Source organism: Hemicordylus capensis, chromosome 1, assembly GCF_027244095.1.
Source record: "Hemicordylus capensis ecotype Gifberg chromosome 1, rHemCap1.1.pri, whole genome shotgun sequence".
NCBI lineage: Eukaryota > Metazoa > Chordata > Lepidosauria > Squamata > Cordylidae > Hemicordylus > Hemicordylus capensis.
The window spans coordinates 347,676,851-347,692,560 of NC_069657.1; the positions used below are offsets into that span (position 1 = coordinate 347,676,851).

The following is a 15,710-nucleotide window of genomic DNA, read 5'->3' on the forward strand; positions in this document are numbered from 1 at the left end:
CTCAACAGGGAGCGGTGGCCAATTCTGACTCTCTAATCAGTATGGCTGGATGAAACATGTATATGCAAATGTGTTTGTCACATTCACATGTTGTTTAAAGTGTATAACAGTGGCATAGCCACTGTTGTACGGCGGGGGGTGGGGAATGTCACCTGGCTGCCAGTCCCTGGGGGCTTCATAGTGGATCCCTTCACCACCACCCCGTCCCAGGCAGCCTACCTGCAAATGTGGTGCTCAGCTCAAACAGGTAGATGGTGGCAGTGGGGGCCCTCCAACCTCCCTACACCCCTGGCGTACACGTAAAACATCTTAGATGTACACCTAAAATATGTGATGTGCGAAATAATATCCAGAAATGCTTCTACACAAAAATTGTGGTATACAGGTATTTTTCTGTGTGTGGGAACAAAAAGCTGTGTCTGATACTGAGCCACGATACAGATTTGTCATTTTTGTTCCTGGTAAGAAAGAATGACTGTTCATCTCATGTTGTTGTTATGATTGTTTCTGTGTGAAGAAAACTTAAGTGTGTGCCAAAATATATTTTTATATCTGCATTACCAATTTGCATGAGATTCCTCTTTTCCTTCCTGAGTAGGATCTTGTATTTTGCCCAGTGAAGGCAGAACAGTTCTTCCCTTTTCTCCTGCATGCTAAAGGATCCTATGAGACTTGTGTGAGCAGAATGGCACTGAAGGTGCACTGTCCTGCCACGTAGAGGGCAGGCTCTCTGGATTAAATAGAAAGCCTGCCTTTATATCTAAGCAATCCATCTAAATATTATATTTCCTTTTAACTGAGCAGGTAACAGCCATTTATTTATTTTTAAAAATTCTATCCCACTCTAGCAGGCAAAAGCCGTAATAGTTCCTGCCTTGTTATCCTCTTGCTGTTTCATGCTGAAGCCAATTAGCACTTAATCAGGCTATTTATCTTCCTTAACACCAGGGATAAGGTATCTAAGAGACACTATACAGGGTACTCATAATCTGGATCAAGTTCTTGTACACTTCGTCTATCAAGTCAGTAGTTTATTTGCATGCCATGATAATATGATATGTATATTATCTTATCATATGCCAAGTCCTCCCCTTGGGTTAGATGTTGAATACTTGCACTTGCACATTGCGCATGCTATTCTCTGGTAATGAGGTATTTTCTGACACTGAGATCCTGACATGAGGCTTCTTCCAGTACACAAATATAAATGGTGTTCTGGGGTTCTCCCACAATATTGCATCTGGCAGTTTAAATTCACAATTACTTGTCTTTGAAAGATACAGAAGGGTTTAAAAAATAGTTTTCCACTTTATTTGTACAAAATAGCACTGAGTTGTGGAGCAAATATATAAAATATGAGGTGAAAGTATGTGTATAGCTAATGATTAAATCTAATCATTAAATCTAATGTTTAAATCTAAATCTAAAATCTGGCCAGTTCGGTCCCCCCACCCCCAAGCCCTCCTGGTTTGGTTTGGCTCGGGGGGTGGGGTGACATTTTTTTTTAAAAAAATAATAATTTGAAACTTTTTTGTACTTACCCCTTTGGGGGGCTTCTCCGAGGCCACGGGTGGGCGGTCCACAGAGGTGCCTCCTCCCCCCATTGGCCTGTGTTGTGCTTAAAATCAGCCAATCCAGAGGGTCTTTGGCCCTTTCCGGGCCTTTCCCTCATTGCAGCAGCCATTTTGGTGTCCACCATGCATGGACAATGGGCCCCTGTGTGGCCTGGATCATGACCCAGCCATGCAAGAGGCCCATTGTGCATGTGTTTTAAAGTAAAATTAAAAGTACATATATAATTATAATTTAAAGTACAACCTTTTGGAGTTCTTTGAGAATGTCAGCAAGTGTGTGGATCAAGGTGATCCAGTTGACATAGTATACCTGGACTTCCAAAAAGCTTTTGACAAAGTTCCTCATCAAAGACTCCTGAGGAAACTTAGCAGTCATGGGATAAGGGGACAAGTACATGTGTGGATTGCTAACTGGTTGAAAGACAGGAAACAGAGGGTAGGTATAAATGGAGAGTTTTCACAATGGAGGGAAGTAAGAAGTGAGGTCCCCCAGGGATCTGTACTGGGACCGGTGCTTTTTAATTTATTCATAAATGATCTAGAAGCAGGGGTAAACAGTGAGGTGGCCAAATCTGCAGATGATCCCAAACTCTTTTGGGTAGTGAAATCCATAACAGATTGTGAGGAGCTCCAAAAGGATCTCTCCAGACTGGGGGAGTTGGTGACAAAGTGGCAAATGCGGTTCGGTATTAGCAAGTGTAAGGTGATGCACATGGGGATGAAAAACCCCAACTTCAAGTATATGCTGATGGGATCTGAGCTGTCGGTGACTGAACAGGTGAGGGACCTTGGGGTCGTGGTGGACAGCTCGTTGAAAGTGTCGACTCAATGTGCGGCAGCTGTGAAAAAGGCCAATTTCATACTAGGGATCATTAGGAAGGGGATTGAAAATAAAACAGTTAATATTATAATGCCCTTATACAAAACTATGGTGCAGCCACACTTGTACTGCGTACAATTCTGGTCACCACATCTTAAAAAGGACATTGTAGAACTGGAAAAGGTACAGAAGAGGGCAACCAAGATGATCAGGGGCCTAGAGCACCTTTCTTATGAGGCAAGACTACAACACCTGGGACTTTTTAGTTTAGAAAAAAAACGACTGCAGGGAGACATGATAGAGGTCTATAAAATCATGCATGGTGTGGAGAAAGTGGAGAGAGCGAAATTCTTCTCCTCACACAACACTAGAACTAGGGGTCACTCCATGAAATTGATTGCCAGGAGGTCTAGGACCAACAAATGGAAGTACTTTTTCAGACAACGTGTGATCCATTTGTGGAACTCTCTGCCACAGGATGTGGTGACAGCCAACAGCTTGGTGACAGCCGACAGCCTGGACGGCTTTAAAAGGGGTTTGGATGACTTCATGGAGGAAAGGTCTATCAATGGCTACCAGTCAGAGGGCTGTGGGCCAGCTCCAGCCTCAAAGGCAGGATGCCTCTGAGTACCAGTTGCAGGGGAGTAATGGCAGGAGAGAGGGCACGCCCTCAACTCCTGCCTGTGGCTTCCAGCGGCATCTTGTGGGCCACTGTGCGAAACAGGATGCTGGACTAGATGGGCCTTGGGCCTGATCCAGCAGGGCTGTTCTTACGTTCTTATAATGGAGGCCAGTGGGGTGGACCTCCCCGAACCCCCCTGTGGTCTCGGAGAAGCTCCCCAGAGGGTACAAGCCCTCCAGGGAGTACTATATATATATTTGTATATATTTGTGAAACCCCCATGAACGGGTGGGGGTGGGGGTGGGGTTTCAGTCTGATTTCAAGCCGAACCGGGGTGGTGGGTTTCAGCATGACATTGAGCCATCAAACTGAACCAGTTTGGATTCAAACCTGTTCGCACATCCCTATGGAAACTGTTCTTGGTTTTTTTAAACACTATTTTATTTTTTTTGCTGAGGAGTACATGGTTGAATACTGATTTGTGTCAAGTCACTGATATATACAGCTTTGAGAAGCATGATAGATGCAAATATTTTAGCAATTGCCAATTGCCAGGATTAAAAAGGGGGGAGGAGAGGCCTTTTATTTATGTTTATTGTTTTACTGTATTATTTGAAATATTTTTTCTTATCTTACAATGCATGTTCTAAGGTGCCAAATGAGTTTAAAATCTACAATTAACATTAAACAAAATAACAGTAACAACTAACACCAAGTAGCAATAAGAAGCAGCAGTAGAAACAGTAGAGCAGGACACCGCAGCGTGAAAAGCATTGGAGGATAATATTGTCTTCACCGGCAGGTTGCCTGCTTTACATACCTGGGGGTGGTCCTCCATGCCTCTGGCTCAAGAAGGGCCTTACAAGTGCCTTGCTGTGTCTCCAGTTCCACTCTACGGTTGGAAACTGGCATGATAGAAGTGGAAGCTAAAGTTTAGATGACAGTTCTTAACCACTGGCTCAAACTAGCCCTTTGTCCATGGGGCCTGGCCCTGCTAACCCTGCAGGACAACTTTCAGTTCTCTTGGAAATGGGCAGCATACAACAAAATGGCGCGTCTGGGCTTCTCCCTATCCCTTTTGCTTGCTATGGGCTGGGACAAGGCGAAAATGGCCATCGAACAGAGGATTCTGGACACAGAATGCCAGGCAGGTCTAAGCAAGGCGTTGGTATTTCACTAATCATAATCTTGTAGTCTAATTATTCACAGCATTTTAGTTGTATCATTATATCTGTACTATATTCTGTGCTGGTCTTTGACCATAATAAAGATGCTTGTTTGCTTGCTTGCTTTTCTTCACCTGATGCCTAAAAGCCAATTAGGTCTGCTCAAGCTGAATAACTCTGGGTATACATATCAGGGCACCAGCTGCCTCACCTCTGAAGGCACCAGTACCAGGGTTTTAAGTCCTTAATTTCCCTGGTAGTCCTTAATTTCCCTGGTTACATGCCATATAGTGATTTACTGGCCAAAACCTGCACTTTGAATCATAGCTGGAAACAAACATATCAATTTTCTTGGCTCGGCCCAACTGCCTTTTGGCTGGTTCCTTCCTAGAACTGTCTTCTTTAGAGCCCATTTATTCATTATAATAATTAAGTAACATTTTGTGAAAATTGGTATCTGAATTTGCTTGTATCCTCTTCCTTCCTTGTGGCCTGGGTAGGATTGGGTCAGGTGGCCCAAAGGAGAAACAAGATGAAGTGATCAGCCAACACCCATGCACCATGGGCTTGGATGCCAGTGAATGGGCATCATAAGAGGATGTTCCTCCGGTCTTACCTCATCTGGGACCAGTGGGTGGGGATCAGCCAAAGCCTCTCCCCCCCACACCTGATAAGACACCAAGCCACGCAGGTCCAGACAGTTCCAAAAGAGGCGAATCCTGATAACAACACCCAATGAGACATTGTTCATAGGCTGGAGAGGTACAGGAAAAACCAGGCAACCCTCTAGTGAGAACCACAGATTTTTCTGTAAAACTCCGAGGGCGCCCTGAAGACAGAGAGAAAGTGTTGAAGGCAGAGAATGTGGGGTGTGTGTGTGAAGAGAACCTTGACCCCAGCCCAACCTATTTAATAAAGACATATTGTTGCAATTTACTTTGGTGTTAGGCTCTTGTGTTGCTCTACTCTTGAAGTAGCTTTCAAGAACAGTCCCAATTGTTTGTAGAGTTGTGAGGGAGTAAAATTATAAACTATTATTGCTGAACAAAACATAAGATCCTGCAAATATGCAGAAACATAAAGTTAGACTAATTTTGATCACTGTATTTACAGTCTGCTAAAATATTGTAATTGCATAAGTCTTACTAACTTCCCCACCCCACCCCAAGTATCTGTACCCTGCTTTTAGTTAAAAACAACAAAGTGGCTTACAAAGAGTTAAGATACATAAAAATAACAACAAAAAACACTAAAAACAGTTAATAAAAGAAACAAACCACCAAATAAAATGCCCAGCTTTAGTGGGTTTGTGCCTGTGAAATGTTTCAGCACCACAGTTTTTTTTAATTCTTAACTTGTTAAGAATGCTTCTTAACATTAGCATTCAGAAATTACTCCAGGATAGGCAGGAAGAGCAGTGGTGGCACCAGAAAAAATGTATATGAAGGGGGACAAAGTACATTTCTGGATGGGCAAGCTGCGAGCCACCTGTTAGATTTCTGAATCAGAAATGGGAGGGGGGCATGTGGGAGGAGCAACGACTTATCTGATGGAACGCTTGCCCACCCTTGCCTCCTTTCTGGAACCAATCTTGGCAGGGAGAGAAATCATGTTTTAGTTGCAATTTATAGTAGTAAGGTGGTTTTTAAGTAAATTATAGTAGTAAGGTGGTTTATAAGTAAATTGATTGTGAAGAAGCCTCAGCCTCAAACCAGTAAAATGTTTACAAGTTAGTGAGCCATATACAGAAATAATAGGGTGGGGGGGCAGGCAGAGGGGCTTGTGCTGGAATAAGAGGTTTGAGAAGCAGAACAAAAGCTCATTAACCACAACTCTAGAAAAGAGATTATTGTAACGCTGTAAAGCCAGCATTGTTTCTGGCTTTCAAAGGAAGATCGAAGGGAAACATTTAAGTGCATTCTGGGGCTGTTAATGAAACATATTGAATGCTAAAAATGAAACCTAACATTGCAACATGGAGGAATAAGCACATGCTTTGTGAGAGCCTCTGGCATTGTACTTGAAACATTGCCTTAGGCGAGCTGTGGGCCTGGAACTGAGTTTTATTGGTGATGATTTCATCAGCCTTGAAATCTAAAACCCAATTCATTGTTCCAAATGTATTCCAGATGGAAGTCAAATTGTGGAGCAGAAGAAAAAGCAAAGAAAAAGACAACGAAAGAAATCATATTGTCTTGACAATTCTGTAAACTGTCTGATGATGGAAATGCCATTTGCCAAAGCAGATATTGAGGCTGAATTTAGCAGTAAGTATAGATACCAATCCAGGCAAGTCAAACTGAGTTCAGTTTGTATTCCCATGAAATAAAGAAGTATGCTATATTTGGGTCACATTTCTTCAGATATTATACTTTGGCCTTTGTAATTACAAGTTTTGCAATCCTTGAATATGGGCCCCACTTCTCCCCTAATGTTTGCATCTTCTAAATGCAAAAATGTCTGTGGATCCCCAGTTAATCACAAAAGATATGAACTACAGATTCTTTGTTTACTGTTGCTTACTTTTTAAATATTGCACAAAGATTGTGTAATTGCAATAATAAAATGAAACATGTACAAACAAATGGAGAGGGTGCTCAGGCTACAAACAGGAAACTAATTATAGGCCTGGTTGTAGCTAGGAAGTACCAGGGGATGACTAATTAAAGAACAAATAGCAGAAAGAGACCTCAAAAGTGCACTGCCAGTCCAGTCTGAACAGGATGGCACCCTGCAATTTCATTTTAAGCTAGACCAAACCAAACTCTCCACAAACCAGGTCTGAAAACAAGATGGGATGATAACACAGAAAACACTGGAATGCAGCAGTTTGGCGGCAGCAGCGGCAGCATTAGGCCTAGACTTCTGGGTGCATGTCTGGCCTCCCCGCTCCCCTGGAAGGCTCCAGCAGCAGCATGGGCTGCAAGGCTGCCCAGGAGCAGAGGGCTGAATTTGGGAGGCAGGGGGCCAGTGCTGGCTGCCCCCAGACTTGTGCAAGCCCTCTGCCCTGCTCCCCCCACTGCTGCCTGCTTGTGTGATATGCCTGCCTCATTGTGGGAGCCATGCAGAAGCTGTGTGGGTGGGACTATATATGGGGCTTGTTTAGGTTATTCCCCCCTTAATGTATTTCTGAGATGGCTTGGCCTAGGGCCTTGATTATTTGGCACAGATGCAGGTCAGGATGGGAGGGCTCTGTATATTTAATTTGAAGCAGATTGTTTTTAATAATTTTCATAATTCTTTAAAATTTCAAAGAAGTCCTATAAGTGGCTTGTTTCATGGCAGAAAATTACAAAATCTTCTGAAACTGAAGCTTCCCCCACTCCCAATCATCTTTCCACCCCCATGTGGAGGAATTTGCCCTTTGCCTTCATAAATAGGGTCATGTACTCCACTTTTCTGCCCAGCCCTTTAGATCTCCAGGAATGGCTTGACCTAGGGCTTTGATATTGGGCACTGGATGGGGGGCTCTGTATATTTAATCTGAAGTAGATTGGCCGAGGAGATGATTTTTAATAATTTCTGGATATATTAAAAACTTTAAAACTGTGGCAATTGTGTGCTCAAGAATGCTGTGTGAAACCATGGGGCTGGTGTGTGTGTTTGAATGCTGATTTTGCAAGCCCCCTCCCGGCCCGGTAAGCTCACTAGGTCCAGGCTCCAAAATTATCTAGCTGCACCTTTGAGCAGCAGTGTTGTCTAGATTCTGTGGAAGCAGCTTAAGCGATTCCAGTATTATTACTATTACTATTATTATTATTATTAATTCGATTTCTATACTGCCCTTCCAAAAATGGCTCAGGGTGGTTTACACAGAGAAATAACAAATAAATAAGATGGCTCCCTGTCCCCAAAGGGCTCACAATTAGGCATGTGCCCAAAACGTTTTGGAGGCCATTATAAAGGCCTCAGAAACGCTTCAGCGCGGGGGGTGGGGTGTCGGTGTTTTGGTGCCGGCGGGGGTAGTACTTTAAGGGCGGGGGGGTACTCACCCCTCCCGCCGCATTTCCCACACCGGCGCTCTGTTATCTTTAAGCCCCTCTGGGCGGTAGCATTCCTCCCTGCCACCCCGTTTCCCCCATTGGCCGGAAGTGGCCAGAAGTAGTGAGCGCCCGTGCGCCCCTTGTGCACATGCATGGCAGACGGGTGCGTGCACGCAATGGGCGCACGCGCGCACGCTGCTTCCAGCCGCTTCCGGCTGATGCGGGAAACGGGGCGGCAGGGAGGAATGCTTCCGCCCCGAGGGGCTTGAAGATAACAGAGCACCGGTGGCGGAAATGTGGCGGGAAGGGTGAGTACACCCTCCCCCGCCCTTAAAGTACTACCCCTGCCAGCGCCAAAGTTATTCATGCACATCCCTACTCACATTCTAAAAAGAAACATAAGATAGACACCAGCAGCAACAGTCACTGGAGGTACTGTGCTGGGGGTGGGTAGGGCCAGTTACTCTCCCCCTGCTAAATAGAGAATCACCACGTTAAAAGGTGCCTCTTTGCCAACTTAGCAGGGGCAGTAATCATGTATGTTTGTGTGTGTGCCATATGGTTGTCTCAGAGGCCAGGTGAGTGATGCAGCTGTGCTGCTGCTGCCCACAGGCTGCTGGGGAAAGCGTTGCCCACAGCAGGAAGCTGTCTGGAGTGGTGGTCACACTGGTAAGGGCCTGCGTCTTTCCTTTTAAAACTGCCACACACACACACACACACACACACACACACACACACACCCCGGACTGCCTCAAACTGCTGGACAAGTTTATGATTCAGCCGAACCGGACCAAACGGGTTTGCCAGACCACGGACTGGTCCGAATTCAGACTGGATCTCGAACCGCAGTCCAATAAGCATTATTGCCACCCATTTCTAAGTGCTTAAATATTAACATATCAAAAATATGTGTTATCAAACACATATCAAAAAAAGTCCTAAGTACGATTTATGTGAATAGAAAACATTCTATTGTTCAAGAAGGCAGGAGCAATTTTTTAAGACTAGCTGGCCCGGGCACAGGGCATCTGCACCTCTAGTACTCCCTTTTTTCTCCCCCCTCCTCTCCATGTTCTTGCCCCCCCCCCCCGGGCCACTGCCACTTTCTCCCCCCCGGCCGCCACTTTCTCTCTCTCCCCCCTCCAACTGCCACTTTCTGTCCCCGCTGGCCACTGCTGCTTTCTCTCCCCACCAGCCACTGCCACTTTCTGTTCCCCCTGGCTGGCACCGCTTTCTCTCCCCCCTGTCCGCTGCCACTTTCTCTTCCCCTCTCCAGCCGCCACTTTCTTCCCTCCCTAGCCACCGCCACTTTCTCTTCTTCTCCCGGCAGCTTTCACAAGATTAGCCACGAATTATATATATAACAAATATATAAGCCTTAGCTAATTATATATAGAGATAATAGACAGATGTTAAGCATTAATAATTCTGCAAATGAGATCTTAAAAGCCTATTTGGTTAGAGGCAACATCTCTATTTCTATTTTCCCTTTGCAGCCTCTGTGCCTTTGAGGAGCAGATTTTCAGGGAATATACTGGGCTACGGAGGGGAGGGGAGGGGGGTCGGCAAACCCCCCCCCTTGAATAGTGGAACTTTTGTTCATGCAAGTTGTTCTTAAGATTGAATCTCTTTTGTTTAAGTCAGGGCTGCATCCCCTTCGGCCCTCCTGCAGATGTTGGACTACAACTAGGGATGTGCAGAACCGATCATGAACCGGTCCACCATGAGCTGGGCCAGTTTGAGCCAGTTCAAGCTGGTTCATCTACCCAACTGTCCCAGCCGGTGGGTTCGGCAGAACCAGTTTGGGGACCCACAGTTTGGTCCGAATTTGGTTCAAATTCAGACCAAATTGCAGCAAACGCTTCATGCACACCCCTAATATCTCCCATATTCCTTGACTATTGGCTATTGTGACTAGGGATTATGGGTGTTGTAGTCCAAAAGCAGTTGGGTGACTGATTCTAGAAAATACATTATTTAAAACCTATTTACCCATATGTATGTGTTTTTCTTTCTGCCCTGTATGTCCAGAGTAACTGCTTTATTCCCCCCCCCCCCCACCTAGTCAGCAGCATACCTAAACCAAATGTTGAAAAGAAGAGAAAGAGAGTTACTGGAAGGGATAATGAAGAAGAGACCCTAATAATGAAAAAGAAGAAGAATCAAGATCGGCCAAATTATTTCATCTCAGTTCCAATTACAAATCCAAAGGTGATGTCTTTTTTATCATGCTGCTTTTATGGGTCAAAGGACTTGTGGATAATAACATCAGAGCTTAGTTTTAAATATGATGATTTGTTTTTGTTGTTCTCACAGGGGGATCCTGTTGATTGAAAGATAACATTGTCAAGAAATGTTTTGCCTACTCTGCTTGTAAATAATACCCAAAATTACATTAACAGAAGAGAGGGAGGAGAACAGAGGGAAGGGAAAGCTGCCTAGCAGAAGGACTTGAGGTGGCGGGGCGGGTGGGGGGGACGACTTGGCCCAGCTTGCTCTTTTTTTCTGTGGTTCATTAGCAAAGTCCTGTTAGGTTGCTTTGTTTTCTTTATTGGAAATGGGATCGCAAGGGATGGAACAAGGGATGGGAGCCATGATGTGTCTGGCCCCACTGCTGTGTATTTTCTAAGTTCTTGGGAGTAGATGTTGCTATGGGAAAAGGGATATTTTTGTTGGGGTCAGTTTTCCTTTGCCACAGTAGGTGGCCCGTTGAATTCTATCTAGTTATCTTTTGTGTTTTGTTGTTTGGAAGTTTGTCCCAGTGGGGATCCTGTAGAAAATGTAGGGGGTGGATTTAGAAAAGTAAAGGGAGGGAAAAGAGGAGAAAATGGGGTTCTTTCTGGAATTAAGAAACAACACTCATTAAATCCACCAGGGGCGTAGCAAGGTTGGAGTGGGCCCAGAGACGAGATTTTAAAATGCTCCCCCCCTCAAAGTCCAGGGTCTCCGCACACCCCAGGCCCCCAAGGATTTAAGTCTGATATTTCAAAATAAGTATGCTGCCTGGAAATACATTTCACTGAATACACACACGCACACTTCACAATATATCGTGATATACATTGAATACTATATATTTGTGCTACTTTTAATGCCTAGAACACACTAGAAACACTAATTATTAAAATGGGCCCCTTGCTGCAGATTAGCAGAGGAGACTTTCAACCATGCAGTGTGAGCCTATGTATGTTTTCTCAGAATTCTGAACACATTCAGTTAAGTTTTATTCCAGGAGGTTTTTCACAGGAGGCTTTTAAAGCCCTTTAACACACCTCTCCTCTAGAATGGGGGTGCTGCATTCACATGTTGGCCAGATTTACCCTGAGGTCCCTGCAAGTTATTGGGGAGCAGTTCACACACAAGAAAAATAAAATAAAATAAAAGCACAACACATGCTTCACAGTTCTCACTCAGACCTTCTGGGTTGCAAAACAACTTGAACATAAGTGCATTTATAAAAGAAAGAAAGAAAGAATGAATACATAAATATAATATAATATTGTTAGTTCCAGAAGTTTTTGTAATTTTCTGCCATGAAACAAGCCACTTATAGGCCTTTTTAGATAGTTTTTGTTTTTAAAGCCAGCAAATTTTCCAATCTGTTTTATATTAAATATTCAGAGACTTCTCAGTCTCCCACCCCCCATATCAAAGCCCTATGGCAAGCAGATCCCTATATATCCGGGGGCGGGGGGTGGGGGAGGCACAAAAAGGAATTCACATTCTACCTTGCAAAGGCTGAGCTGTCTGGCCTGGGCAGAGGGTCTGCTGCAGAGAACTGTGGGGGCCACTCTGGCTGCCTCCTTCCTTCCTTGCTTGGGGCCTGCCGGCCTACTCGAGTTCAGGATTCACTGAGGCTTACATGGAGGCCTCCCTGGAAGCCCTGCCCACCCGCTGATCAGCTGAGAGGCGGGGAGAGAAGGAGCTCCTAGCAGCTTGCGTGCTGCTTATATTGCCGGCCAGGAGGACAAGCAGGAGAGAGGGCAAACTGGGCAAGTGGCTGAGGGGCCTTGGGGCTGGGCAGGGGGCAATGGGGAGTCATGTGAGGTGTCTCTGGGGGGCCCCTCCATGCAGTGGGGGCCCCAGACAACTGTCTCCCCTTGCCTAATGGTAATTCTGCCCATGAAATCCACATAAGATTGTTTTGTGTGTACGAGGGAAGCAGTTATAAAATGGCCCTTCCATGTTCTTGTTTTTAACTTGATGTTGTAAACATTTTTCCCCCCTAATAGAAGACAGTGGGCCTGATCTGGCAACTAGGGAAGTGCATGAAGCATCTTGCGCACATCCGGGGGTGGTGTGGTGGAAAGCGGGTGCTTTCAAAGGAGGTAGACAGGTCTTACCTGCCCCTCTGTTGCTCCTCCGGCTGCCCCATTGTGGGCAGCATTACGCTGTCAGTATTAAACTTCACGTGGCTGCAGGGCTGCTCCTAGCAGCCTGTAGGTGGCAGCGGCATATAAATGGCATCTGTGCATGAGCAGACACCATTTGCGTGGTCATCATGGTGTTGCTGACCACGCAAATGGCTTTTATGCGTGTGCAGACACCATTTACATGCCAGTGCTGCCCATGGGCTGCTAGAAGCAGCTCTGCAGCCGCACCACGAGGTGTTTAATACTGACAGTGTTGCGGGGGTGGGGGGTGGGTGGGCAGTGGAGGAACAACAGAGGGGCAGGTAAGACGTGCCTTCCTCCTTTTAAAGCGCCCACTTGCCCACCGCTGAAACAATTCAGCTGGGGCAGAAGCATTAGAGCACCTTGAATTAGAGGTGCCGAAATGCTTCGTGTACATCCCTATGGTCAACTTTTGTTCAATGTGTACATGGACTTGGGCACATACAGCAGGGTTTTAATTATAGGGATTATCCAGCCCCTTTCCTACTTGTAGCAATGTATGCATGCCACTCTGGTCATGCAGGAGCAGGGCTGCTGGTATGGGAACCCCTTGTGTGCAAGCAGCTCTGTCCACAAGAGCAGATGTATTCAGAGGCAGACTCGATCATCCCCAACATTTTCTTAAAAAGCAGCTCCCCATGCCACACTGGAAGCTGTTTCTGACAGCCTGCAGACAGTGACAAGCTTCCAATATGTAATGGAAGAGCTTCCGTTTGAAGAAGAATGAGAAGTTTCACTACCTTGTATGGATCTTGCATCAGAGCCAAAGGATGTGTGGATTTCACCTTCAGTGAAAAGAAATTTTCTTCCAACAAAAGCTGTGTTTCTTGATATAGCTTTCATGCACAAATTTCATGTAGAAATGTATTCCTGAGATCTATTAGATTACATCTTTTAATTTTATTGTAATGTCTGATAGTTGGGCACACATATTTGATTTACTTAATTTGGTTTAGGAAATTCCTCATTTAACATTTCAAATAATAATAAATCAACTGCGCTTGATTTAATTTTCAGCTATGCTATAGTTGAATTTACTCCTGTTTTACTGCTGTGCACAGAAAAAAAAAAGGCTGGGCATATTCAAAAAGCAAGCATTTCCTTATGTGGGAAATAGAAAACTAAATAAAAATAATACTAAATAACTTAATGGTTAATAAAGCAGTCTTATTAACAAAACTTTAAAAAAATAAATCAATTCAATTAGATTTGTTTAATAAGGTATCAGCCAAGGTCAGAGCAGAAAACATAAATATGTAGCAAAATAAATATAAGAAATAACACACTAAGATAACGTGCAACATTATAGCGAACTAAGATTATGTGCAAGTGTATGATCAGGTTCAAATATAATGAGAAATCATGGTTTCTGGAAAGTTTATGGCCAGATTCAAATATAATGGGAAATAATTATTTTCTACTACAAAAACAAGCTCTGGTGACTTTTGCCAATCACCATTTCCTCTGTAACTGCCTGTGTCCACCGAACATACCTGTGTTGCAGAGGGAGGGGGGGTCAAGTGGTTTGATATCCTGGTTTGCGCTAAGTCCAAGTTGACAAACTAAGAGCTCCCTGAAACATTTTCCATACTGGGTGATGGCTGGAACCATTAGTCAATTGTGAGAACAGATCTTTTGCCCTGTAAAAGGGAGGGCAAGCCATTTTAGGACTTCCAGGATTGGCTTATCAGATCTTCCCCAACTCAAGGCACTTTGTAGCAGTATTCTGTGCTTTTTTGCAGGTTCATTAGGAACATATGAAGATGCCTGCTACTGACTCAGACTATTGGTCCATCCAGCTCAGTATTGTCTCCTTTAACTCACAGCAGCTCTCTGGGATTTCAGGCAGGGGTCTTTAATACCTGGAGATGCTTAGAGACTGAACTTGGGATCTTTTGCATGCAAAGCAGGTTCTCTTGACTTAAGGCCCCTTCCCTCAGTTTTCACTATGAGCAAACGAAGACCTTGTGAGCTAATCATGAAACTGCTACTGGGAGCAATAAGGTCTGGACTTAGTATTATGAGCAGAAGATCAGTCTGCTACCAGAATGCAGAAAAAACAATGAGCAGATAACTCTTTTGAAGGTGATTATACTCTACTGTGCTGAACACAGCAGAAAACCCTTATATGCCTAGCATATGAAACTGAAGTAAGCAGTCAATATTTCAACTAACTTTTCCCAGGACACAAAGAGGCGAGTCTCATGATCAGTGAAACTCACCAAAAGAAGGTCTGCGGGGAGAGCGGGTTTAGCTCGCTCTCCCCACACACGATCAAAGGTCAGCCCTGGGTGGCCGAATCAGCTCCATCATGGAGCCGGCGGGGGCTGCGGGGATCGGGGGCCGCGTGGTCCCTGGAAGTTCCAGGATACCTCATGCGAGCGCGTGTTTTAGCCTCCTGGTGGGGGTCTCCTCATGTATTGCCATGGCGTGGAGCCGCACTATGGCAATACACGGTTAAAAAACCGGGGTTAGCAGAATGCTCGCTCTGCTAACCCAGTTTAAGGGGAGTGGTATTCAAGTGAGTTATCCACTTTGGGGAAACCGGGCTTGCCTGCGAGCCAGGTGGTTCCTATGATCTGTGAAAAGCGGGCTAAGCTCCCTTAGCCCGCTTTCCATTGATCGTGAGAGTACCCTCAATGTCTGTTTGACATTTTAAACAACATACTAACAAATAAGGTGAACTGTTGAAGGTGCTGGTAAATTGAATTGACAGAGCTTATTTCAGAGAGTAAGAACTAACAGCTCTTAGTAAAGTAATCTAAAACTGTGTTGCACAGCACTGTTCATGATGAAACTCCAACCAACATCTGTATTAGCTCAATTTAGTACTTTTGCATGAAATGTACTGATGTGTTAAGAGGCAGCAGAGGCACTCTTACCCCTGGACTTTGGGGCCAAAGTCCAGAGCCTCCACACCCCCTGCCCCCCCACCCAATCCTCTTTAGTCTGTCCTCAGAGTGGTGTGGTCTCCATGCTGCACTGCTGGCCTGCACTGTGCCAGGCAGCTGACTGTGATTGTGACCTGTGCCGGGTGCTTTAGAGACAGAGCGGGGAGTGGGGAAAGAAATATGTGGGATGGGAATATAAGTTGCATGTTGAAATGTTTCTGCTGATGCATGAGATTTATATGTAGGCTTGTAGAAGAAAT

At 44.9% G+C, this 15,710-nt stretch overlaps 1 protein-coding gene across 3 annotated transcripts in view; it reads left to right on the forward strand.

The window, feature by feature from the left end:
- AKAP7 (A-kinase anchoring protein 7) overlaps positions 1 to 15,710 on the forward strand; it is a 144,555-nt gene that overhangs the window by 3,612 nt on the left and 125,233 nt on the right. For all 3 annotated transcript variants that reach the window (XM_053287135.1, XM_053287132.1, XM_053287144.1), the window contains exons 2-3: positions 6,312 to 6,449; positions 10,231 to 10,376. In XM_053287135.1, coding sequence (XP_053143110.1) covers positions 6,312 to 6,449; positions 10,231 to 10,376 — 284 coding nt within the window. The remainder of the gene's footprint in view (positions 1 to 6,311; positions 6,450 to 10,230; positions 10,377 to 15,710) is intronic.